Genomic DNA, 25,708 nt, shown 5'->3' on the forward strand with positions numbered 1-25,708 from the left:
TTTACCACCTGGCCTACAGAGGACGTTAACTTGGTCCGGAGGGTCCTAGAAGATAAAAATAACACGTCGCAGTCACATTTTCTCACGACACTAGCGCAATCGTTATAACACATGAGCATCGTTGTAACACTAGTAGAAACAACCAAGGATGTGCCCTCCTAATTTAGCTACGCAATGTGTCATGCAAATTCAACACTACCTGAGTATGTCGTGCAACCAAAAATTGAAAAAAGATGGTCCAGGTTTTCTCATTTGAGCACTGTTTTTCTTTTATCTCCCCTCTATCTATATATATCTCTCTCTTTGTATAGTGCTGCATTACAGTTGTCAGTACGCACCAGAAAGGCATTTTGGCCCAGCGGATTAGCATTCGATGTTAAGCAGCTATAGCCCTAATATACATATACTCGCGGAGGGCGGGCTGAATCTACTCACAGGTTCTTTTTACATCGACGTTCGCGCGTTCACATGTACTTCAAAAAAATCAACGTCAGGGTACGGACCGGCGGGGTTCGTAGAAAAGGACCTGTTCAGCTCCTTAGAGCCCGCCATGTCAACCCGACGTACGAGTCAATCCACCCCTGCCTGCGGTTCAAATGGACCTCCCCACTGGGCTTTCGACTCAACCCGGCCACTGATGGCTGGATCGGCTGAGTCAAAAAACAAAGTATTTGTCTCTACCCAACCTTCCCTCGTAAAGTCCATGCATGCTTATGTTAGGGACGTCACCAACACTACCATTCGTTCTGTACATGTATTTACCTACCTTCATTTCGTGCCTTTTTCACAATACTAGCACGGATTTTCGAGTTCCGCACCACGCGTCACCAACTCATGAAAGCTCGATCGTTATACTCACTTATCCCCTGTAGGTGAAAAGGTGATTCGGTAGTCGGCGAAGCCGTTGTCAACTGGTGTCACGCGAGTGAACTTCACGCAGCGTGCGTTTTGCGGCACTTCTTGAACGTGGACGTTGCTGTACACGAGGAACGTGCTTACGTTGACGTCGTTGCACTGCGGAAGAGGAAGAAGGCAAGGAATAAATTGGCATTCGACGAGCTTTGGTGCTGTTGATAGGAATGCAGGGCGGAAAAACCACCGGCTCTTGTGTATCAAATCTCCGAGCAACTTCTTGAACATACAGCCTGTATTTGCGAATAGTGTACTTCAAACACGTTGACGAACAGAACTGCATAAAACTCTGGTTCCCATCATTATTCTTTTCTTATTGTATGCGATGCAAGGCTTACCTTTTCGTGGTCTGTATATCTCCCAAAGGCAGGTGGAAGTATCAGGTACGCAAATGAACCGGTCACTATTTTGAAAATGAACAAAATGGCGCAGAAGAGTGTCATCTGCATGGTAGTAAAGTGTTACGTCGTTGAAAACTGGGACTAAATTATGGCTGGCTTCCAATAAAGCTTAGCCGTAGTGTATCCTTGCGTGCACCCACCCAAAAAGGGGCATTTGGTTTACTGCCAGGAAAAAAGACGCAGCTGTTTATTGAGCCCGTAATACGGAAAGAATCATTAGCAGCTGCTGTGCCTGTTCTGGTGTGTCTGTGTCTGTTGATGGGACAAAGGAGACGTAAATAAAAACGCAGTGCAAAATGCAACAGGGCGAATCCATTTCTGGGCTTTTGAACTCCGCACTTTTAGGATTTTGTTTTGATGCCAACAAAAAACGACTGCGACAAGTGTTCCTATGTGCGGCGGTACGAAACGAGATTGTGGAAAGATTATTACGGTTGACTTTTTTGCGCTATAGAGGAGTGCGTACGTGTGAATTTGCCTATACGCCCGGTGCTGAGTACAGGGGCTTTCGGCGGCCCATAAAACATTCAAAAATCAAAATGCGGGTTGGTGTCAAATGTGAAACAAAATTTGTCTATCGGCACAGAATCATTGTGTAGCGCAAAAGCACTTGTCCATAGTGTTGCGTACTCACTGTGCATAAGCGAATCATTCCAAGTAGCATCAGCACAGTCTAATGCTTCTACCCATAAAGCCCCCTTACATATAAAACCCCATGCAACTAGAACAACTCACTGCGCATAAGCGAATCATTCCATGCAGCATCAGCACAGTCTAATGCTTCTACCCATAAAGCCCCCTAACATATAAAACCCCATGCAACTAGAACATGTCTTACACAATTGTCCCCTTTGAAGAATCCCTCATTTTATTTCCAGTTACAAGTAAAAAATCCCATCATTTTATTGCGCGCGGCCAAGCCTACCAGCATCTCTAAGCACCGGTCTGCCCATACAAAGGTAGCCGGCAACGTCATCGCTGACTACCGCGCCCGAGCAATGACCCTCCGGGCAGGGCAGGACACGGACACCCCAACTCCGGCACTCACATATAAAGAAATTGCGAACGAATAAAAAGACGAGCGGCGTACCCTCCCCGAGCCCCACCGCACCCTGACCAAGGAGCAACAGACAATACTCAGGCGCATCCAGGCGGGGTCACTAGCCCACCCCGTCCTGTTGCATACATTTTACCCTGAACACGAGGGGGACCGCTGCCCATTCTGTAAAACAAACAGCGGCACGCTCGCACACATACGGGCGGAGTGCACTGAACTCAAGGCCCCTATACCCCCCCACCCTCCATCCACCCCCCCTACCCCACTCCACGAGCGATGGGAGACCTTGCGGTCCAGCCCCGCCCTGCCGACCCAGCTCGCGCTGACGGCCAGGGGCCAGGAGCTGCTGGCCCAATACGGTTCCCGCGACCTGGGAACCGCTCCGTCTGGCGTCTGAAAACGCCTCGAGCTCAAATAAAGTTACTACTACAAATACTACTACACCGGTCTCGTATTTTCAGTTCATTGGTGACTCCCACTGAACGCAATGGTAAACAAAATCAGAGAGCCTCCACCCTCTGACGTGAAAAGTCCAGCGAAGAGGGCCCTCTGGTGGGATCTGCTATGTTGGGATTTAGCTATATTTTGTATTTGCAATGTTGACTTATAAAGACAGCAGCGCCATCTCCATTTCACAGACTTGGGACACGCGTAGTGGTGAGTAGAGAAAATGACGTCTTATTGAAGCACAGCAACGCCAGCCGCGGCGCAGGATCTGGTAGGCCGCACAGGTGGCCGCCGAAGAGCGTGCTGCATTGCGAAATGCCGGGGCGGAGAGAGACGCCTCGCGTGGAGAGAATACGGGACTCGGGAAAGGGGCGGTGCTTTAGAGCGGAGTATAAAGTGCGGCTGTAACTATACTCCCTCCGGAGATGGCTATGCATCACTGAGCTGCGCACTATGTGGGAAAGCCACCTTGCACAGACAAAACTTACACCGGTCCCCATTAAAGGGACCCTACAACGCTTTTTTCCAACTTATTCTGAAATCGTAAAATGCTTGCAGAACATAGTCAACCACCACATCAACTATTTAAATTAATGGTCGCAAAGTACCTCAGCGAGAAATTACTGCTTCGTACCCATCAGGTAACTTCGAGAATTGTACAAAAGATTTTTCTGTCTTTTCCTGTCATGGCATTCTTGGGCCGATGGAATTACGCCATTAAAGCGGTGTAGCGGTTATTGGCGAGATTCTCTTCAGTGGTCGCAATGAACGCGTTCGATAGAAACTTCAAAAATAAAACCACAAAAACAAAAAAGAAACAGGCGGCATATTTGCTGCGACAAGCAAATTACCCAGTGCCTCTCCGTGCAGGCAATGATTATACCTTTCGCAGTGCTTCGAGACGCAAAGAAAAGAAGGATACCGTTTATCGGAGGTGTTGCAGAGTAGCTTTAGACTCGCTTCACGGATAAAAAATGCATTGCTGGGGAGAGTTATTTTGAGAGCGATTCAAGCCCTCTGATATCAAAATATGGGAGCCCTAGAGGCTTTATTTTTTGTTTTTTCATACTCTCGCACTTGTTGGTTTAAACTTGAACTGCCGCTAGTGACGGTCTACTAAATCCTAGCCATAAACAACTTCGCTGTGTAGATCGAGTAATTATTTCATCCGCAGTGTACGACTTCTCCGAGCGTAGGTATCCAATCTCCGACATCATCTGCCCAACACTAAGGCGAGAGAGGTAAGCTTTCTATATTAACTTGCACGAAATGAAGCAGCATGCGAAATCTGTCGCGATGAATTTGGGCAGCGCAGTGGTGTAGACCTTTTAAACTTGTTTGGTTTGGGTGGCGCCATGCTATCGGTGGGCAGCACCGACTCTCTGCGCATGCGCGGCACAGTATAGAACATGGCAAGATGTGAAATGTGAACAGGTGAAGGGTGTTTATAGAATTACAGAATTACCCGATGCCGCCAATAGCAGCCAACGTTTTTGCTACGTCACGGGAGCCCTGACAGCAGCAGTTTGGTGCCAGGCGCAGATGGCGTCATGCTGATGCCGATGCCGGTGGGGTATCCGTTCTGAGCTTTCTGTAGCGTAGAAAGACTAAAATAGATTTAAAATATCTTATGCTGAACAGTTATGGTTGGAACCACAAGGCGGTTATCTCCATATAACAAGAAAGCTTTTTACGTAGTTATCTCACTTTTCAAATTTCGTGTAGGGCCTCCTTTAAAGAAGAAATATCAGAAATTCTGGGCACTAGTGGGCATGCCGCTGGAAAGACGGCTGGATTATGCTGAAGGTCGCGGTAGGAACCACGTAACGCAGTAAAACTGTATCGCATTAAGAAATGTGGTAGTAAACGCGCATTACGCACTTCCGATACACTCAGCTTGAATGAAAACTTGGAAGTTTGGAATATTTATTTTGTTACCCTGGCGTAAATAGAACGGCCACAATTTTATTTGGGAGCTGTGGTAAAAAAGTGAGCACTTCCTCTGTCCGACGTCTATGCATTGATTCATGCATGCAATCAATGCGTGCACGTTGAAGTACTGCCCGATTTTTCGGTGTCTTTTCTTTGCTGTGTGTGTGATTCCAACTATTTTGTTTGCGAGTGCACCAACCAGGCCAACGATCACTTTTTCGAAGTTTGTCGGTCAGCTGCGTACCTAATAAAGAATGCATAATTCACATGCAGTAAACGGACATGACTAAACAAAATAGTATTTTCTACAGACTTCTGCAGACTTCTCAGATCAACTCGTATTCCAACCCGGTTGCATACAGTCACTGTTACCCCGGGCAATATTCTGAAAAGTGCCACCAGTGCAAGGATAGGGCAGACTTAACCCATATGCTGTGGGCCTGTCCACATGCGACACCGTTAGGTCGCAACATCGCTACTGTAGAGCAATGGGAGACCGTACTCCTCAGCTCCGACCCAGCGGATCAAGTCTGGGCCATTCAGCTGGCCGAAGACGCTGCTAGAGCCCAAGGGTTCTTGGCCAACGTCAAGGATTAGTGGCGGTTATGCAATAAAGTTTTCAATCTCTCACTCACTCCATTTGTCCCTCCCCACTTCTAACTATAATTATAAACGTGTCGAATAGAAGCGTATACGCTCAATGTTATGCTGAAAGAGGTGAATTCCTGTAACCACTTATCACACCATTTTTATTCAAAGGCATTATTTCTAACAACACCTCGCAACGATCGTCAGAGGCAGCTGGCGCTCTCGGAACTGCTCGGTCAACTGTGCATTGAATATGAGCGTATGGTAGACGCAAATCAGTCTGCCGCATGTGGTGCAGGCCAGCTGTGCACGTAGGTGAATGAGCGGTTGGTAGTGACACGACCTGCCTGCAAGGGTCGATGACTCGGCATATCTAAAAGCAGATGATACACGGGTCATTTTGGTTATTTTTGCTAGGTAAAACCAGGCTTCAAAAAAAGGGGAACCACCATTTCACAGGCTTTTAGTGCCTTCATGCCATGCAAAAGGAAAACATGTGTCACCCGGGAATCGAAGCCGGGTCAAGTGCTTGGAAGGCAGCTATGCACACCACTATACCACCGACGTTTCTCTTTCTTTTTGGCCCAAGGCACAAAATACTAATGTAAAGCAGTGTGGGTGGTAGGGGGAGAGCAACCAGAGTGGTTGATTATCTAAAAAAACCACTGCCATGTTTACACCTGGCAATTATTTGTGCACTTACATTACAGCGAGGTCATACATAACTGGCAGCAACTCATCATCACGACCTAGCTTAATGAACGCTTCGCGTATTTTACGAACATTTTCCACGAGATAAGAGCAGCATGAACACGTATCCGCATCGTCATTCCTAACCGAAAGCAGCTTTAAAGAGCCGGTCTTGTTCCCAACAGCCATTCCTATGCATTCTAAGCATTCCTAACGCCTAGGAATGCTTTTCTTAAGCAGCACCGGAAGCAACCAGCTACAAAATTTCTTGGTGCGGGCTTCATTCAACTGCTCGGAATGTTGGTTCTTACAGCGGAAGAATAAGCACGCCTAGGGTAGTGGTGATGGTGGACGAGGAGGAAAAAAGCACAAACGAATTCTTTATGGAACTCCTAGCAGAAATTTTAGCTATTACGTTCCCTTTCAGACTGCTCGCCTGTACAGGCTTGCTACAATTGCCAGTTATGCTAAACAGTGTACACAATTGCTGGGTAAAATTTTCAAAATGGCAAACATGTGCACTAGTCATTTCATACACGACATAGCCACGTCAAGTTAGGAGGCCATCCAAAGGAATCCAGGACGTACCGGTGAACTGCTCCGAGATGCGCTTGAACAGCTCTTGAATGGCAGGGCTGTTGCCAATGAAAGTAGCCGACATCTTCAGAACACGAGGCGGAATGTCGCAGACAGCTGTCTTGACGTTGTTGGGGATCCACTCCACAAAGTACGAGGAGTTCCTGTTCTGGACATTGAGCATTTGTTCGTCTACTTCCCGCATGGACATACGGCCACAGATGATGGCCGCCATGGTAAGGTACCGGCCGTGTCGAGGGTCGCACTCCACCATCATGTTCTTGGCATCGAACATGTGCTGGGTGAGCTCGGGAACAGACAGCGCTCGGTACTGCTGCGCACCCCCGGCAGTCAACGGGGCGAAGCCTGGCATGAAGAAGTGGAGCATCGGGAAGGGGACCATGTTCACGACCAGCTTGCGCAGGTCGGCGTTGAGTTGTCCAGGGACTCTGCGTGCGTTGCAAAGGGAAGAAGGCAAAGCGTGAGATATAAAGATTAATTAAAAATTGGCTCCAATGCACGCTGTGAAGGGAGTCTGAAAACGAAGCTGTAAACGACACCCACACCATCTTCACATGCGACGTCACTTGAGTTAACCCACAAGGCTCTACGAAAAGTAAAACCAGAGATTCTGCCAGCCGTAACCAGGAATTCGCGGGTTCGGCGGACTGAACCGAGCAGCGGCCGTGCGTCAAGAGGAAGAAAACGGAGAGGAGCGTCTTTCCAAGGACGAGACAGTGGAACCTCGCCATCGTGATGTGCTAGCCTGGGGTTACACCACCATGCGTCAGAAGTGCAGACACCGAACAAATTCGTCATGTGAGCTTAGTGATTCCCATTTACATTGATTAAACTAGTTCAGTAAGTTTTGAAATACCGAGAAAGCTGAGGGAACTTTTATATTCGCTAATTATCACAACCAGTTGCTCCTTTCGCCTTTTCTAATACCTGTTACAACACAATAAAATTGGTCTTCGCCAGTTTAGAAAACGGGGCCCGATTCGTGAAAAGCAGTGCTAAAAAGCTAGTGTTTCTCTTGCGGCCTTATGTCTGTATGTGGTCTTTACATTTTGTTTTCCTGCCCTTCAAACCAATCCTAAGCCTATCTTTGCCGTGCGATCGCTTAACTCCATCAGGTGCGGGTTACCCAGGGGGTATACTGTCGAACAAGTTAATCAAGCCGTGCGAATGACGCGTGCAACGGACGCGAAGCAGCGCTCAAACAGGCCCAAAACAACCGTCGCTAAAGCAGATGACAAAGCCGTCCAGACGACGCACCCGCAGGTGTGTGCAGGCCCCTGCACGCGGGGAACGAGGGGTAACCATTCGCCGCGCCATCTACCTTCTGCTCCAGAGTGAAAAGCGCCCTCCCCCTTGTTTCTTGTTGTGCACGTCACAAAAAAACCGTTCAATTGAAAATTGAATTGAAAATAAGTTTTATTACAACCAACATGACAAAGGCACCTCTAATGTACCTCTATTCTACCTCTATTTGTTCGGTGTCTGCACTTCCGACGCATGGTGGTGTAGCCCCAAGCTAGCACATCAGGATGGCGAGGTTCCACTATCTCGTCCTTGGAAAGACGCTCCTCTCCGTTTTCTTCCTCTTGACGCACGGCCGCTGCTCGGTTCGGTCCGCCGACCCCGCGAATTCCTGGTTACGGCTGGCAGAATCTCTGGTTTTACGTTTCGTAGAGCCTTGTGGGTTACCTCAAGTGACGTCGCATGTGAAGTTGGTGTGGGTGTCGTTTACAGCTTCGTTTTCAAACTCCCTTCACAGCGTGCATTGGAGCCAATTTTTAATCAATCTTTATGTCTCACGCTTTGCTCTCTTTCCTTTATAACACACGCTGATTCCCTTGAAAATTCAACGCCGACCTGCGCAAGCTAGCCGTGAACATGGTTCCATTACCGTGGCTCCACTTCTTCATGACAGGCTTCGCCCCGCTGACTGCCGGTGATACGCAGCAGTACCGAGCGCTGTCTGTTCCCGAGCTCACCCAGCAGATGCTCCATGCCAAGAACATCATGGCGGCGTGCGACCCTTGACACAGCTGGTGCCTTACCGTGGCGGTCATCTTCCGTGGCCGTATGTCCATGCGAGAAGTGGACGAGCAAATGCTAAACGTCCAGAACAGAAGCTCCTCGTGCTTCGTGGAGTGGACCCCCAACAATGTCAAAACAGCTGTCTGTGATATTCCGCCTCGTGGTCTTACGATGTCTGCTGCCTTCATCGGCAACAGCCCTGCCATCTAAGAGCTATTCAAGCTGCATCTCGGAGCAGTTCACTGGTACGTCCTGGATTCCTTTGGATGGCCTCCCAACGTGGCTATTTGGTGTATATGACTCGTACACGTGTTTTTCATTCTGAAAATTTTATCGAGCATTTGTGTACACTGTTTAGCATAACTGCTTTGTACCAAGCCTGTAGAGGCGAGCATTCTAAAAGGTAACCTAATAGCAAACATTCCTGCTAGGAGTTCCATAAATGCTACTGATACATGCGTATGTAGTTCTCCAGGCATGCCACCAATGCTAATCTCAATTTCTGGTGTTTTACAAGTGGAAGCTACAGGGTGTTACGAGGCCCGACGTATTGGGGCCCGGAAAAATGTTTACCACGTGGGGATTCCACTACAGTATTAGTGCCGCCTTTAGATTTCACCCTGGTTCTTTTTCCTGTGAGGGACTTCACTTATGTGTGCACTCAGTCCTTCATTGTCTTGTGACCCGTCTCACATTTTTTCCGTGTTCTCTGCGCAGCCATGTTCCGGCGCAAGGCCTTCCTCCACTGGTATACACCGGAGAGGGCATGGACGAGGCGGAGTTCACCGAGGCCGAGTCCAACATAAACGACCTGGTCCCCGAGTACCAGCAGTACCAAGAGGCGTCGGCCGACGAGGAGGGAGATTTTGAGGATGTGCCTGAAGCAGACATTTCGAACGCCTCCATGTGTCACTTTTTTTAACCAGTGTGTTTCCTTTGTCTACTTTTTTTGTCTTCCTTGTTCTACTTTCATGCCTCGTTTTTATTTCGTGTTTTCTGTGTGCTCTTTTGGTGTCCTCTTTTTTCCTTTTTCTCCGCCTACGCTTTAACTTTGAGGAAATAAATTTTGTTCCAGCACTTCACGCTACTGCCAGTATTTAAATGGCCGTTTAACATTCATAGCAGTCAACTGTAATAATCCACTATTCAGGGAACGTATTTTCCGACACTTGCCTGTGTAGGCAGCTTCTTCGGTTTTACTGACACCGCATGAGTTAAAGGAGTACTGACACGAAATTTTAGTGTTACGTTTTTTTTCGCTGCTATGCGTGCCTACCAGCCCACTAATCATAGAATGACACATTCGACTGCCGAACACAGCGTAAACATTCAGTTATGGCGTCGTTTATTCGTGTCAGCTTCGGTTTCGACAAAACGAACGCCGAGCGGCCCCCATGACAGGAGGCATCACGTGACGTCACCATTCTTGCCGTGCCGTTGCCGCTCTGGCGCGCGCCCTGACCAGCCAAGGCCTTCACCGTCCCCACGCGCCCGGGCAGCATGACGTCAGTCCCAAAACCATGACGTGAACACACGCCAGAGCAGCGCGCGCCAACCGCAGCCAGCGCGTCGGCTTCCTCACGGGTGCCCGGACGTCGGCAGTTTGGGGCAAGTAGCAAATGATGGCATGTCGGCCCGCTCTAAACTTTCTCGTGCGGGCGAAGATTAAAATGGATATAAAATATGTTACGCCGAACGTTTGCTGTTGAAACTTGTTGGGAGATATCTCCTGATAAAAAGGAAATATTTTACATGGTTATGTAAGCTTTGGAATTCCGTCAGTACTCCTATAAAACACCCTTCCACCCCTTCTGCTACGTCGTATCCAGAAGCTCCCCCTGGAACATTTAAAACAAATACTTTATTGTGAACAGATGGGTTAAAGATACTGGGTGGCCACCAGGCTGGTGGTGACTTAAGCACCAAATTAAACCAAGCATTGTTGTATTGCCAGGTCTGATCTCCCGACTGCTCGGTGCTTGTGATGGGCGGCGGAGGGGGGATCTTGGGGGCATTCCCACATGCAGCGTTTGAGCGGTGCGTACGCACCAGAAACGGGGCGTTGAGGGCGAAATTGTACCTTCTGCGCTGATCCCAAAACTCTTTTGCGAGTGCTTCGCGCGTGATGTAATCGACAATGGGCATAAAAGAAATGAAGGCAAATGAATAATTTTGCGATTAGCGGTGGCAGGAAGGGTGTGCGTTGTGGCAAAAACGACTCTATTGTATTGAGCCTCCCGATTTAAACCACTCCAGTGAGATTCTTTTAGCGGTTGCGTTAAAGAGTGACCGAGAGAGAGAGAGAGAGAGAGAGAGAGAGAGAGAGAGAGAGAGAGAGAGAGAGAGAGAGCAAAAGCAAACTTTATTCGGCCGCTCAAGTCCGAACCCCGGAGTTACGAGTCCTCAGAGGAGGGGCTGTTCCACGGCCCTCCGACGGTGACGGGCTTGCCGGAGGTGCACAGAGTTTCAATGTGGGCAGCCTACTGGGAACACGAAGCGGCCCGTAGATTTCCGGGGGGGGGGGGGGGGGGGAGGGGGCGGGGAGGGCTGTGTAGCTAGTCCACGAGTAAAGAATATCAGGGGGAAGGGTTGGTTGAAATACATGTGTGTGTGTGTGGGGGGGGGGGGGGAGTGGCCCAAACCCAGTGCCAAAATGTGAGTTCATTGTCCGAGCCATCCCATACCTGATAGTGAGGACGGCTTGGTGACTAGGGGAGAAAGAGATCACAGGGGAGGGACAATGTCTGTGCCTGTCTAAGGTATGTAGCGTGTGTTCGTGACACGAGTTTAGATGGGGAGGGAAGCAGTATTCTTGCTGGCCGCAAATTGTCGAGATGTCTGCGGCTCCTTTTGTGAAGCATTCATCTATCCTCCTTTGGATTGTATTCTTCAGGCCACGGCTGAGGGCTGCCCGGGAAATGAGCGTCGCGGCCAGAGAGTCAGCTCGTTCATTACCCTCTATGACTTGGTGGACAGGGATCCATTCGAAGAAGACGTGTAGGTAGGGATGCGCTTGCGTGTATGTTGTCATGTTAATGGGGAGAGGCGATGGAATATTGTTCGTGGTGAACTTTCGTAGGGCTCCCTGCCTGTCCGTGCGGACTGTAGTGTGGTAGGTCCGATGATGGTGAAGTATAATGGCTCCTGCGGCTTTAGTCTCTGCAGCTGGGGGCGAGGGGGGCTCGCGGCGTTCGTGGACATCGCGCAGACAAGCGCGAAGCTTGTCGGAGCTGTTTTCTCGAAGCTCGTACATCTGATCTCTTTGTAAACCTGAAATTGACTTTGGAAGCTACCTTAAAGAACACCCAATGTCGATTTTTATGGAAGGACTCGTTTGATAAAGACAAAACTTTCCGAGCTGGTCGACGATCCTGAATGCTGAGATATTTTTGCCACCATTCCGTACCTGAGCAGCCTCCACTATCGCAGGGCCATCTTTCCATCACTTCGCCCTCTAATCACGACTCGCAAGATACTACATTGGACCCAAAACTCCGGCTTCAATCTTTCAAGTACAAAAGTTTTGGGTACACCCAATTTTTAGGCAAAGGAATAATCAAATCTGACTCATTACCGACTTCTTGTTTTCTTTCTCATTATTCTTTCAGTAGTTTTGAAGAATAACGTCCTTGTTCTGCGCAAGCCCGGCTTTAACATGGCCTATGAAGTTGACCCGTTAGCCTGCGCTGTACGTGCTTATCGGATAATTTTTAGTGGGTTTGTGAAGCATATTCAAGTTAGCTTCATTGGAACCCGCATCTTTAGTTTTAAAAGGGCGTAATGGGTGTGCGCCCGTTGTGTCCATACCGGGAGAGACAGAGAGAAAGAGGGGGAAGAGGGAGAGAGAGACAATTTTAAATAAGTTTGACGATGTTCGTCGAGCTACAGCTATATGTTAAACTTATGAGAAATGCATTAGTGGAAAAATACCGAATGCACCATCTCAGTCTATTTTGTTCTGCAGACATTTTTAAAATATAGCCACATCAAATGAAATGTTTACAAGTGAAGTAGCACATGGCGTCTTCTGACGGACCGAGGAAACAGAACTCGGTGCGCTGCGAATTATCGCACACCGCATACAGGCCGGCCAAACACTTTGAAACTCCTGAGGAATACTCGTCGCATCTTCTTCTCTTACTTGGACTCTCTGTTATTAGTACGAGAAAAATTACGCCCACCTTCCCTCGCGGGAACCCTGGTGTGATGCGACGCTGAAGGGGGTTCCATTGGCGTCGCATCAAGCAATCGTCGGGTACGGCAAGAGAGCAAGCGCAAGCGCAAGCGCGGACGACCGTCGACTGAGAGACCGGCCGGAGCGCGGCACTCCGCTTCTATGCGCAGCGCGCCCGAAGGAGAGGAGACCGCGGAGAGAGAGAGAGTACTGCACAAGCGCACAGTGCGCAGCCGCGCGCTGCGCGACCGCAGATGTTGGGAGAGAGTGTTCGCTATTGGAGAGAGGAGAGGAGGCGAGCGGAGAAGAGACGCAGCTGTGCGGACGCGGACGACGGACGCACGCAGGACAGGGCCGCCGGCAAGAGATGCTCCTCTCAGCGTCGCATCTAAAAACTCTGCAGATACCCCCGCATTTGCCTGACTTTTGTTACATCACCTAAGCGCGATGAGGGAAGGAGCAGTACTACCATTTCGACAACTTCGACTGTGAAACTGACCTTTGGCTTCGATCGTGAAAGAACACGGGGACACATGTCCACATCGGTCGTGCTATGCAAACGGCCGTCATATTTCCCGCGATAACATATTGTCCACATCGAGTGTTCATTTAACGCGATTCAACGTGTGAAACCGTGGCGTCTTTCGACCGTGTCCGACAACCGTGTGTCTCGACTCGCCTTGCTCCAGCTGCATATTTTTCGCAAACAATTGGGGAGGCAAAGACGTTTCGCAGAGATAACCACTTTGTGATGCGCGCGCCCGTAGCCGTGGCGCTTATATTTACGGATTAATAACGCTGACAATGGCATTTCTCAATGCAAATTATACCAATGTGTCGCAACCTTGCCTTACAACATCTATGATTTTACATGGTTATTTCATAGTGCGAGACAACTGTTTAAAAAATTGGGCCTTTTATCGTTCAATTTAGTAAATGTTTCCGTTATGACATGCAGTGGTTTACTTCTGGTGTAGTCTCTCTGTCTCTATCACGCTGTCTCTAGTTCTGTGATGCATGTGCATTAAAAAGCATTTTGAAACTTCATTTCTAAAATTCATTTGTCTATTAAATTGAAGAACAAAAACGTGCTTTCTCGTTTTATCCTTCGAATGGTCTGGAATTTTGCTTACAATATTTTTACCCCCTCGTACGGCACTGCAACGAGTCTGCCCTCCCGAAGACCAAATGCTGACGACGCCCATGGGAAATATCAATAACTCTTTTATTTATGGTGGACGTTTTGCCTTCGACGGCAAGTTACTGGTCCCAGCATTGCTGCACTTAAACTATAAAAATGACGCACGCGATGGACATGTACATCCCGATGCGTTAGTAGCGATGTTTCATCAACTAAACGTGTTCTTCGCAGGGGGAACAAACATGGCGTCGCCCGCCTTGCAACCAAAGGCCGAGGCAAAACCACGCAAACGTGGCACGGCGTAGTTGCACAACACGCGCTCTTGTAGGCCCGGACTGATCGAACAGTGATAAAAGCAAGCCAGCCGAAAGAACAATTCGTCGGGAGCTAAAGATGCGAAGAAGTTCGGCCGCTTACTGGCCTCTACAGCTCGCATAGCCAGCGGCACCGCATGAGCTTCTGGCAGTGCCTTAGACGCGGCGTAGGCAAGCACCACCGCTATGGCCTCCATGGCGGCAGCCTTCAACTCTTCCTCCGGCAGCGATGCATTGCCGATGCGACTAACGGCAGCGTCGAGCTGTAAGTGGAGCTCCGCCAGCGCCCGGTAGATCGACGGTGGAAAGTCAGTGCTATTGCGATGACCAGACCGGAAGTCCTCGTGAAAAAAGAAGGCGTAGTTGAACAGCCCGACTAGATTCCTTGCGGCCTCAACTCCAAGGCCAGCCATCCGCGCAGCCAGCGGGTAGCGAGGGTGAAACTTCGGCCACAAGACGTTTACTAGAGGAATTCTAATTTCGCGAGCCGCCACCGCTCGGTAGATGCCCACCGTTGTCAAATGCGGAACGTGCACGTAGCTGTTGTTGGGCTTGCGCATGGACTGCTTCAGCTGTCGCAGGCTGTACGTCGCCACAGTCTGGTACATGTTAAAGAAATTTGAATCGTGCACGTGCGGAATACCCGCGTACATGCGGTCAAGCACCAACCAGGGGACCGACATGTTGTAGAAGTTCATCGCCAGAGTGTCGGCGTGGGCAGACAGGCGCTGCCCTGCAGCCCTGTCGTGTCGTGCCATCGTTGTTTTGATTACCGAGCGGAGCGTGGCGAACGTAGCGAATATCGCTGCTGCGTCACCCAGTTTTCCTTCTGTCTTCGCCTTGAAGAACGGCATCGGAAGAACGCCCAAGATGAGGGCGGAGCAGCGAGCGCGCACGAAGTCTCGCAGCCTCTGCGGGTGCCCCAGGTCTTCCATGAGCGAGGCCGTCAGGTAGGGAGACACGTACGGGGCGAGGTACCAGACGACATAGGCACCGGCATAGTTCTTGAATGCCGAGGCCATTTGAGCGTCGAAAAGGTGCCGTGCCCGGAAGCGGCGGAACATGAGGCGCTGCAGGCAGATCACGGTGTCTTCTGGCCACTGCTGCGACTCGTCCGGTAGGTGCCTGTTGACGGCCTGGCGGAGCGTGACATCGCTGAAGTTGATATACTCTGGCCGCTGGACGATGTCGAAGCTGTGGCGGAGGGACAGCTCGAGCTCTCTGTGCGTGGTGAGGACGTTTCGGATCATGCTGTCGTAGGACTGACCAGTGCCGCCCACACGTTCCGCACAGCGACGCAGAAACAGTGCCAGGTTCTGCCGCTTGACGAGGTCTGTCATCTGGCGCATCCAAATTTCTACCGCTCCATCCAGCATGAGGTAAAGAGCGTTCTCTCTCGGCCGACGGAGGTGGCGGCCCACAGCGAAGATCCACATTATGGGCAGGTTGTACTTGAGCGATGCCCCCGCGATCATGTCCAGCAGCTCAAGCTCGTTGGTGGCAGAGCGGGCGGGCCACGGCAGCCGCAGCTGGCTTAGAAACCACTGCAGCTGGGATTCGTCTGGCTGCTGTTGGTGGCAAGTGACCATCAGATCCCCCATCACGTTCTGTACTCCGAGCGGGCGGTTGCGGTTTTGGCCTGCCAAGAAAATCGCCTCGCGGAGAAAAGCGAGGTCGTGCACCGCGTCGTACTTGATGGTGGGTGTCATGTAGACTCGCTCAACCTCGGGCCAACGCCCGCACACGTGCCTATAAAAGTCGTCGCATGGTTTCACCGTTGGGTCTTGACTGCTCCGAAGGTCGTCCTCGACCGACAGACAGGAGGCGCCCTCGCAGTGGACCATGGTCTTCCACACGGCAACCGGAGCGCCAATCAAAACCGCGGCAGAGGCCAGTCCCAGGCAGGCGACGAACGCAAGGTGGCGTAGTCTGAAGAGCCCCTGGGGAGGAACAGCGGGATTCGTCTGACTCTCGTTGCTGTTCCTCATGGCCATGGGGAACCTCGCTAGCTGGTAGACGGCAGAGGTCCGTGGTCACGACGCGGCGCGGTTTGCTCGGGATGCGAGCTTGATTGGCCGCGACTTCGAAGCCGCGTTTGGTCGGCGTTCTGTAGGCCAGATGTTCGGGAGGAGGTTGTTAGCTGAATAGCCGCGATGCGTTCGCTTAGTAGGTTCAAATGGTTTCCTCGAGCACGTAGACTGGGAAATGGAACAGCCTCAGAAAGCACGCGAGCGCCTGCAGATGCCTTTCTTCTTCTTTCCCACCGGAACGGTTTAGAGCGCTTGTGGTGCGTCATATCCCTCCACTGAGAAGGCGTAAAGTCTAACCTACAGGGAGAGCATTGAAAGTGAAGGCATGAGACAGGGAAATGAGATAGAATAAATTATACACAAACTCCGTGCCCGAAATTTGCCTTGTTAGTCTTTTCCAAAACCCATGCATGCCCTGTCTGCGTAAGTCAGGCACTTAAGAACAACGCGCTGCACTGATGATGATCCTTACATTGGAGTGTGTGGACAACGATCATTGGAACCCAGAGAATGCCCGCTTGTTTGGATGGTCCAATAGAAATCTAATTTATTCAACCGGGAAAATTGGTAGCAGAACGCGTCGTATATTAATTATATGGCAAAAGGTCGTTTAGCTAGCTGCAGCGGTCGGGAGCGTACGCACACTGGGGCTAGTCGACATACAGTCTCGGACTGACCGCGGATCGTCCGCGGGTATTCCGAGGATTCCCCACGACACAGAGATGTATGGGCAGTGCGGATGCCGGACTGCTCCTCGGGCAGGCCGCGGTGAGTGCGGGACTGGTTATCGACTAGTCCCACTGTGTGTACAAAACAACTAATACTGCCGCGCAAGCGTTGACAACGAAGTTCCAATGTTGGCTAGGGATCGTCAACGTGATTAGCCTTCCATTACGCCTATCAGATTTTTGGGAGCATGAATTTGAGTTACGCAAAAATGGATATTTGTAATTGTACCCAAATTTACCTTTCGGTTTCAATTCGCTTGTATTCTTGAGTAATCTCTAATTGTTGTGATGTTCCCGTCCTTTCCATAGTGGACTTTCCTTTCCCGCCCTTTTTTTTCTGGAAGGAAAAGTATTCACTTGGGGTCCAATCGGAGTACCATAAATAAGTTGCCTTGCTTCTTATTGCCTTGCTTCTAAGTTGCCTTTGGCTTCTAACCCTTAAGGTTAGAAGCCAAAAACTTCGACGGCACCGCCATCGTCGTCGTCGTCGTCTTCTTCAAAGCCCGTAAGCAGACTTTGTTGGTGCTTCTATTTCCGCCATCGAGCGTTACCAGAAAACTCAGCCTAGCTGAACGCACGTGAATATGCGCCTCGTGAGGAGCACCTGGAGTCGTCCTGGTTTGTTCGTGGACCTGCGCCACGTGAGCAGCATCGCAGAAAAACTAGAAAAAATACCCGAGCACACGTGAGCCTGTGCCCCGTGCGGAGCGCCCGGCGTCTGCGTGCTTTACCTTCGAGAGCACTGGTATTATGCGTTTGAGATCTGCCCTTTGGCAGCATATTTTGCACAGATCGCTGAGTGCCCCGAGGTACTACTATACACAAACTATGGGCATGCACAGAAAAGCAAAAAGACAAACAAATAATAAGCATGTTTAATAAGGAGCAATGGCAGATGGCGCTGCTCAGTTCCGGAAAACTACTACAGCAACTACTGATCCAAAAAGCTGGAGAAGCCGCCAGAGGTCAAGGACTCCTGGCCGACGACTGCAAAGGACGGGGCACTCCCACCCCTTCCCCTTATAGCTTTCGTACAAAAACAATAAAGTTGTCTCTCACCTTACCTCTCTCCCAATCCCCACCCTTCCCCTTCACAGTGGGCGGCGCAGCTGTCCAGCTCTGAACCCGGCTCCCAGCTTAATCTGGTGAGACGGGCCCGGACTGCCAGCCAGAGCAAGGGACTCCTGGACTAAGGAGTCTCCCCACTGGTCTGCCTCCACACACGGAGTCGGATTGGGCCTCAACAAAAGTTTATTCCTCCCCCTCCCCTTTCTTTCTCAGAACGCCCTGCCCGGCGTTCGTGGCGTGATCTCTCGCGTGCTGTTCCACTCGCCAGTTCACGTGCGTTCGCACCTGATGTGGGAAGCACAGACGCCGAGTTCGCGCAGGCGGTTGCCGGGGGTTCTAGTGCGTGCTAACGCGGTCCCCTTTGGGTGAAATGTGAAAGTAATATAGGAAAAAACGAGTTGGGCATGCCAGCCGTGGAGGACCTTCGGCGGAAAGTTTTTGAAATCCATGTGAGGTGCGATAGCCCGTGCTCCGAAGAAGCGAGAGGTGCCGCCAGCACTGCTGCTGCTGAAGAAGAAGATGAAGAAGAAGACGAAGAAATAGAAGAAGAAGAAGAAGAAGAAGAAGAAGAAGAAGAAGAAGAAGAAGAAGAAGAAGAAGAAGAAGAAGAAGAAGGAGGAGGAGGAGGAGGAGGAGGAGGAGGAGGAGGAGGAGGAGAAGAAGGAGGAGGAGGAGGAGGAGAAGAAGGAGGAGGAAGAGGAGGAGAAGAAGAAGGAGGAGGAGGAGCAGGAGGAGGAGGAGAAGGAGGAGGACGTAGGCGTCGTGTATGCAAAATAATACTCTGCATTTTGCTCCACTTTGAATTTGTCAATTATTTTCTTCTTGCTTATAGATCTAAAATCCTTTCGGAGCACTATAATTATATGCAACACAAGTAATTATATAAAGAAACTGTTTCTTTTTTTCTCACACCAGTGATGATTGGCCAGTCCCCTTATTAGGTAGGTGCCATACCCCAAGGCACAACAACATAAATGTACAGGTGCTTTCGAAACAAATTCCCGTTCAGTTCGCATACATGATCGGGCTCTTTTTGCAGCTTCAAGATTAAGATGATATTGACATTTCGACGCTACTCGTTCAGATGCACTCCTATCATTCGCAGAGTATCAACATTTAAATTGCGGGTTCATTTTTGCGGTTCTCGGCAATCCGGCACGACCTTCACCAAGCTGCACTGCATGATTTCAAAGCTAAATTTCTATCTGTTTAGACCAGGGCTCTCACGTACGAAACTATGTGTGCGGTGCCAGGTCCCTGGAACAATCGTACTTTTTTTTCTCGCCTCTCGCCATTTCTGGGCAGCTAGACAACTGCTTTTGAAGGACCCAATTGAGCATTTAAGGTTAGCTAATCGTTATTATTATTATTATTATTATTATTATTATTATTGTTCTTTGCGCTTCCATTAGTGTAGTTCTTTGTAGTTCTATTAATAGTTCTTTGTGCTTCTTTTAGTGATACGTGTTGTATGTACCATGTCATTTTGTTTGTTTTTATGTTTGTTAGTGTACCAGCACTAAGACATCACCGTCGTTCCTGGGCACTGAAAATAAATTGATTGATTGATTGATTGATTGATTATTATTATTATTATTATTATTATTATTATTATTATTATCATTATTACTTTTTCGGTTCCACTTATATTATACATTGGCGCAACAAAGTTGGCGTACGCAAAAAAGGTATATATATAATTGTATTCAAGCTTTTCTCTCAGCTTCAGGACGCTTGAATTGCTGAAGGAAACTAATTGATGGGTAATTCGGGTTTTAATCACATCAAGGTTTCATATTACTTCCTTTGTCTTTGCGGAAATAAATCAGTATTTTGAGGTCCTCACGAATTTCAACAAGCGAATTATCTCTTGCCGATCTCACTTGTAAGTACGTGCCAAAAACATGGAGGGCATCATCATCATCATCATCCAATTCCCGTGACCGAACTAGCCAATCCGAGCGTTGGTAGTGGCCCTCTCCGATTGGTGGCCGACGCACGAGTTGAAGGATTAAGAGCAGCCGGAACCCGGTCGAACCACTCATTCTGGACGCTGCTCTCGCGCCGTAAGCAGCTGCTGGGCGCGGGATCGTCGCTGCAAGTCTTCGTGGTCTTCCTTCAGTTTTCAGCGCTTCCGGATCCAATATGCGAGAAATCGTCCACATACAAGCCGGACAATGCGGCAACCAGATTGGGGCCAAGGTAAGACCGCGCTATTTCGTGCCGCATTTCGAGGTTTTTGTAGCCGGCGTGAGGCGAGGCTGCTAGGCCTAACCGAATGCCTAATTCGCGCTCGTGACCTCTTCTCCTCTGCGGACATTAGCTGTCATTGCTGGCGACTTAGCTGAGCTGCTGAGTGTTCTTTTTCTTTTCGCGGTCGCCTGGCAACGCGAATATTTACCCGTTTTCTTTTCCCATGGCCGCAGAGAGCCACGCGCCTGTTTACATTTCCGGCGCCGTGACTTGACTCTAACCGTGAAGTCACAGTTGCCCTACGCCCTGGACGGCCGTATGGCTGGGTTTTGTTGGCCGTGTTTTGTGTAGCAGAACTTATTTTCTAAATGTTGCCCCGCGGTTATTTTTTCTGCGTCATCTTTTCCCCCTTAAGGACTATTGGATTGCACGAACACAGCAAAGTTGTGACGCTTGAATCGTTTTGAGTCGACAGTACCCTCAGCCGAGTTTTCTTTTTCTTTGCGGCGCCGCGATGCAGTTCACTCATTCGCGTTGTTTCTTTATGAACGTTTGGCTTATTTGCCTACTCGCCGGCTCCTGCGTCCTTTATCGTTTCGCGCTAATCGAGTGTCGGTGTCCGAGCTGCTTTCTGCCTTTTTAGTGACCGTACAAAAAAAAAAAAGGAGGCAGATAAATGTGCTGAGCTGAGCTGAACGGCAGGCGAATCACCTGCTATTTGAATGCGGCTGCTCCCTCCCCGGGGATCATGTCGTTTCAGTGTGTTTAGTAAATTCTGGTGACGCCCCGTGACGACGGCACAAGTTCAATTTCCTCGTCTGCTGCCAAAAGGAACCACCGCTGCGTAGGCTTGCCGGTGAACAGCGGCCATTTTCTCTAGTGGACTTGTCGTTGACCAATAGGTGTTGAGGTGCTCCTGGCGACCCGGCGGCAAAATAAACCGGGGCACGGAGCTCGTGGCAAAATATTGCCGCGCCGTCTGACCTTGCACTTCTGGTGTCGACAGTCGAGACAACCGTTGTGTGCGTGCGCGTCCAACCCACTGTGTACTGCCCTGTCTTTTCTTTCGCTTCAAACGGCAAAGCTGATAGCAATGAGCCTTTGCGCTAGGGGTATTTTTTACGCTACACACGTCCCCCTGGCAGAAGTTTCGGCGGCGGACGGCGAGAATGAACCTGCTTTGCTTTATCTGCCTGGCTCTGATGAAGGACGCATTGCAGCAAGATTTCGATATCTTAGTTTTAAGGGCAATAGCGTTTTGTTTCGCTGTCTTAACGCGAAACTTTTGTCTGTCTGTGTCAATTAATTTAACGCGTATCGCAACTTATTACTATTTCTGTACTTTTTTGCCAAATGCACTACCACGCCGACTTCTGCTCGCGTTTTTTCCCGTCAATACCCGTTTAGTGCTTGTGCAATGCGACCTCTCATCTCACTTTATTCAAATATTCAATTTCTCGCCTGAATTCCTTTCCGTTTTGGTGTTCTCATCCTTGGTTAACAACCAACTCAATCTTTTAGGCAAAAAACACAAAGACGCGATGGGGTATATGTGGCACAAGATCGCCACCGAGGCGGACAAGACATACGCGACCTGTTAGATCGGGGCAGAGCGAGCAACGCACACTTCACCCTCGCCGTTCGCCGTCGAAGCGTGTCCAAGCGAGGCATGTTGGCGCAGAAAGTTACCCCAAAGGGCAAACGCTGAATGTGATCAGCTTGGCTGTTTTAAAAGAAAGAAAATTGAAGTGAAAGAGATTGGACGCGCATGAGCGCGTGGATGTCTCGACACCAGAAGTGCAACGCCAGATGTCGTGGCGATGCATTTTGCTACGCGCTGGCTTGCCCCGGCTTATTTTGCTGCCGGGTGTACCTCTTTGAAATTACTTTCCCACCCTCTTCTCACACGTTTCCTGAGTGTACGCCGCGCTTGTTGGCTTTCTCTTCTTTTTCAGAATGGTCTTTTTTAGTGTCTGAGCCGCCTGACATCTACCAACTGTCAAAATCTAGTTTCAATGTGGTTGTCACGTAACTGACGCTGCTGACGAAGTCATTGTTGTAACGCGCATGCCCTTCGGCGAAAATTTCCTCGCTTCAGTCCATCGTATCTGATGGGAAGGCCACCTACAGGGAACTGCGAAATGAGTCAATTATGTTCCAGGTTCATCTATGTTAATTCGCCTCGTTAATCCGATGGCGGATAGCTGAACTTTAGCATATGGTTTGACGGAATTTGCATCGCAAGTGGGTGGATCTAGCTGCTTCTTTCACCATCTGACGGCTTGCGCAACTAGTGCCTCCATTATATGCAAGTGGTACAAATATGTGTCGGATAGTACTTTGCCTACAGGTTTGTTTTTACTCCTGAAATATGCCTATTCACTGACATACATTAAGTTTGTGGGCTTGTCTTCTCACGCAGTGTAGCTCGGTTCTCCCTCGCTCCAAAGTTCTGAACAGTTTTCCGTGCTTGCAAATTTTTGTACTGGCCACTTGATAAAGCCACTGACCCTCCCATGTATAACCCGGTCTGCTAGATTTCAATGAGCTTTCCATGAGCCCTCCCCTTAGAATTTGTTGAATAAATGAAGCCGGCTTCACGTATCTGTACAAACTTGGGTCTCTTCACCCGTCCTTCTGCCTGTGCGCAGTTCTGGGAGGTGATTTCCGATGAGCACGGCATCGACCCCACTGGCAGCTACCACGGGGACTCTGACCTTCAGCTGGAGCGCATTAACGTCTACTACAATGAGGCCTCCGGTAAGGCTCGTGCTTTCTGCACTCTCCTTGTGACCAGTGGGACACCTCCTTCAATTAGGGGAATTTTATTAACATCGACAAATAAGATTTGCGCAATCACGTCAGCGGTATTATTTTTACTCTAAAGGGCGTAGCCTATTTCGTTATTATCTCTGCTGCACATCCATCATTTGCATACGTTTGGCCCAGATCATTTTATTCAGACACTTTTTGTCTTGGCATAACTTGTGGCGAGTGCCTGTATGAGCTGAGCGTGCCCCTATTGCCTTTTTGCAGGAGGCAAATACGTCCCGCGGGCTATCTTGGTGGATTTGGAGCCCGGCACCATGGACTCTGTGCGGTCTGGACCTTATGGCCAGCTCTACAGACCTGACAACTTTGTCTTCGGTGGGTACCCCCAATCCTTGTTATCCTTGCCTTCACTGACAGATGGTCCCGGTCTAGTATTTTCTAAATAAAGCCAATGATTACACGCCTGTGGTTCATCTCTTCCCTCGACCGTCCTAGTTGTCCCGTTTCAGATCTCCTTCTCAGTTGCTTATTTCACGAACACTTCTTTTCCACGCACGCAGTCGCTATTTGTTCGGCTTTTCCATGGTTCCCAAAAGCTTTCCTTTCCTTAGATCTATGCTAGCCGCAGAGACTTAGTATTTTTGCCTCCAATTTGAAAAGCCTACTTATTGTAGTATGTTTCTGCCTTGCAGGCCAGAGCGGTGCCGGCAACAACTGGGCCAAGGGCCACTACACCGAGGGCGCAGAGCTGGTTGACTGTGTCCTCGACCGCGTGCGGAGAGAGGCAGAGGCATGCGACTGCCTGCAGGGCTTCCAGCTCACCCACTCCCTCGGTGGAGGTACCGGTTCGGGCATGGGCACCCTGCTCATCTCGAAGATCCGGGAAGAGTACCCGGACCGCATCATGAATAGCTTCAGCGTTGTCCCCTCTCCCAAGGTCTCGGACACAGTCGTGGAGCCTTACAACGCCACCCTGTCGGTGCACCAGCTGGTCGAGAACACCGATGAGACCTTCTGCATCGACAACGAGGCCCTCTACGACATCTGCTTCCGCACGCTGAAGCTGACCACACCCACTTACGGGGACCTGAACCATCTTGTCTCTGCCACCATGTCGGGTGTCACTACGTGCCTTCGGTGGGTCCCCTTGTAGATACTTCTTAGTTCCTTCCTTTTGAAATCAATCTTTTTATCTCACGCTGACTGCTTCCCTTTTTTACGCACGCAGGTTCCCTGGACAACTCAACGCCGACCTGCGCAAGCTGGCCGTGAACATGGTTCCCTTCCCGCGGCTGCACTTCTTCATGCCAGGTTTTGCTCCGCTGACTGCCAGGGGCACGCAGCAGTACCGGGCGCTCTCTGTTCCCGAGCTCACCCAACAGATGTTCGACGCCAAGAACATGATGGCGGCGTGCGACCCTCGACATGGCCGTTACCTCACTGTGGCAGCCATCTTCCGTGGCCGCATGTCCATGCGGGAGGTGGACGAACAAATGCTCAATGTCCAGAACAGAAACTCCTCGTACTTCGTGGAGTGGATCCCCAACAACGTCAAGACAGCTGTCTGCGACATTCCGCCTCGTGGTCTGAAGATGTCTGCCACCTTCATCGGCAACAGCACCGCCATTCAAGAGCTGTTCAAGCGCATCTCGGAGCAGTTCACCGGTACTTCCTGGAATATTTTTGCTCGTTCGTTACTGAAACCACCTCCGTGGTACATAATAATGGTAGTTTCTCACCAGGCTTGTACACTATTCTGTGGCATAACTGGTCTGTACAAAACCTGCGGATGTTCTCACAGCAAACCCTAGTGCAAAAGATATGTCTCCTGTTAGTTTGGTAAATGCTTCTTATCGGGACGTGATTCTCGAGGCGTGCTCCACAACTACGCTTGTGCTAGCAGGCACGCCGTAGTGGAAGGGGCCGGATTCATTTTTACCGGGCCATTCCAATGTTAGTCCCCATTGCAGTAAACTACGATGACGATTAAAAGTCCTCTCTTAATATCAGGACGACGGCTGTCACCAACCGACTTGCTTGTGCTATTCTACTTATTTGGTATGCCCTCCAGCGACACCACTCGTTTCAATTTTTTACCAAGAGAGGCATCGATTGCATTCATGGCTCTATTCAGAAATGAGTGCACTCCTCCAGTGCTCGTTTATCTTGAGACCCGTCTCACCTCTTTTCCGTGTTCTCTGCGCAGCCATGTTCCGGCGCAAGGCCTTCCTCCACTGGTACACCGGAGAGGGCATGGACGAGATGGAGTTCACCGAGGCAGAGTCTAACATGAACGACCTGGTCTCAGAGTACCAGCAGTACCAGGAGGCAACTGCCGATGAAGAGGGGGAGTTTGAGGACGTGCAAGAGGAGGATGTCAACGCCTGAAGCTGCCCGAATTCCATTTCTTTTTAGACCTGCTTGGGGGTCCTTTCTATTTTTGACCCTTTTTTATACTTTGAACTTTTCTTTTTTCACTTCCCTCCCTTTCAAAGTTTTTTTCTGCCTTTGTTTCTTCCCCGCCTTTTTTCCTACTTTTTTTTACTTCCGTCCCTTTAATTCAAAGCTTTGTTCTGCGTTTTTTTCTTCCACACCTTGTCTTCTGCTTTTTCATGAATAAATTTTCTTCCACCATTTCA

The 25,708-nt window shown here is 49.7% G+C and overlaps 1 protein-coding gene and 2 pseudogenes across 1 annotated transcript; 2 read left to right on the plus strand and 1 right to left on the minus strand.

Annotated features, from left to right (window-relative positions):
• Window positions 1–6,577: 6,577 nt before the first annotated feature.
• On the minus strand, window positions 6,578–7,355 carry LOC144141876 (tubulin beta chain pseudogene; annotated as a pseudogene).
• A 1,108-nt stretch (window positions 7,356–8,463) lies between these two features.
• LOC144141880 (tubulin beta chain pseudogene) lies at window positions 8,464–9,571 on the plus strand (annotated as a pseudogene).
• A 10,663-nt stretch (window positions 9,572–20,234) lies between these two features.
• Window positions 20,235–25,708, plus strand: LOC144142263 (tubulin beta-4B chain-like). The gene is made up of 6 exons (XM_077673631.1): window positions 20,235–20,306; window positions 22,949–23,057; window positions 23,334–23,444; window positions 23,762–24,206; window positions 24,298–24,734; window positions 25,276–25,708. Exons 1-6 carry the CDS (start codon window positions 20,250–20,252, stop codon window positions 25,455–25,457), a joined length of 1,341 nt encoding a protein of 446 aa, XP_077529757.1. The 5' UTR covers window positions 20,235–20,249; the 3' UTR covers window positions 25,458–25,708.

The sequence above is a fragment of the Haemaphysalis longicornis genome, unplaced genomic scaffold (genome assembly GCF_048455015.1).
Source record: "Haemaphysalis longicornis isolate Haplotype H1 unplaced genomic scaffold, Haemaphysalis longicornis Haplotype H1 scaffold_6, whole genome shotgun sequence".
Taxonomy (NCBI): Eukaryota; Metazoa; Arthropoda; class Arachnida; order Ixodida; family Ixodidae; genus Haemaphysalis; species Haemaphysalis longicornis.